This window comes from Octodon degus, unplaced genomic scaffold (assembly GCF_000260255.1).
Source record: "Octodon degus isolate 3935 unplaced genomic scaffold, OctDeg1.0 scaffold00007, whole genome shotgun sequence".
In the NCBI taxonomy this organism is placed as follows: Eukaryota; Metazoa; Chordata; class Mammalia; order Rodentia; family Octodontidae; genus Octodon; species Octodon degus.
The window spans coordinates 18,568,981-18,570,197 of NW_004524583.1; the positions used below are offsets into that span (position 1 = coordinate 18,568,981).

Below are 1,217 nucleotides of genomic sequence, written 5' to 3' on the forward strand. Positions count from 1 at the left end.
GGGCTGGCTGGCATGTGGTGCTGGGGGACTGAACCACGGTCCCTGATGCTTTTGCTAAGCTTGTTCTAAGTAGGTGCTTTAGACCACTGAGCCATCTCTCCAGCCCCAAGCAAAGAAACTTTAAATGAAGCTTATCCTAGGAAATCCATACACAGGGGGAGATAGCTCAGTGGCATAAACGACTGCCAGGCAAGTGCAAGGTCCTGACTTTGATCCCCAGTACAAAAAAAAAACCAAACAATAAAACAACCTATACACAAGCTTTAGAGAGGGCTTCCTTTTCCAATGTGTCTCAGCCACAAGGGTAGGAGGGTCTCACCACCTTCCTTAGCAATTCCTAGTCATCCTGGGAGGATGAACTCAGGCTAGAAAAAAGCGGCCTGGGCTGGACACCGTACCTGATAGCTGCGGGCGTAGTCGAGGCCAGCTTTCAGCGACTTGCTTCTCCAGGCAGCCTTCACCTGCGCTCGCTCTAGGCAGGCGTGGAGGCCACTGAAGCAGTCACGGAGCAAGCTGGCATTCGTGCCAGGCCAAGTATCATTCTTCCTGTCACCCAGAGCCAAGCACAGTTTCTTCAGCTCAAGAGCCAGCTCCTGTGAAGTGGACAGGAAGGAAGGCAGAGAATGACCACGGATCCCATGCGGCTTGCTAGTCCGGGCTGAGAGCCAGGGGGACGGGATGGGACAGGACACGAGATGGGATGCGAAGGCCCACCTCACAGTGCGCCTGCTGGCCCGGCGCGTCCTCGCGAAGCAGCCCCGGCATCTGCTGCAGCTCCTCCACGTTGCCGAGGCACTGACTGAGTGTCAGGCAGAGGTCGAATAACTTCTTGTCCAAACTGACGAGTGCTTCTGCTGTCACATTGTCCTGAATCACAAAGAACAATTAGGATCCCTTGCCTGTCTAAAAGTACACTTTTCTTGGTTTCAATTGAAATTTAAGTTTTATGTTAGTAATAGGCTCTTTCAGTCAAAAGAGCTCTAAAACGTGGACTAACATGGAGAGAAAAAAACATTTTCTCAAGCTTTCACAGAGAGCAAATTGGTCAAGCAATTGCCGTGACTCATCCTCATGTCAGACACTGACAAAAGGATGTACAAAAGGCAGTACAGGGCTACAGGGTAAATCCTGAGAGTACTTGGCTGACCTTATCAGATACAAAAGTTACATTTCTGGGTATATAGGTCTTGCTATATCTTGGTCTTAACTATCCAGTA

The 1,217-nt window shown here is 50.1% G+C and overlaps 1 protein-coding gene across 3 annotated transcripts in view; it reads right to left on the bottom strand.

Annotated features, from left to right (window-relative positions):
• The window catches only part of Syne2 (spectrin repeat containing nuclear envelope protein 2), a 225,010-nt gene that overhangs the window by 88,846 nt on the left and 134,947 nt on the right, over window positions 1-1,217 (bottom strand). For all 3 annotated transcript variants that reach the window (XM_023702960.1, XM_023702961.1, XM_023702964.1), the window contains 2 exons: window positions 715-867; window positions 399-593 (listed from right to left, as the gene is read on the bottom strand). In XM_023702960.1, the coding sequence (XP_023558728.1) occupies window positions 399-593; window positions 715-867 (348 nt within the window). The remainder of the gene's footprint in view (window positions 1-398; window positions 594-714; window positions 868-1,217) is intronic.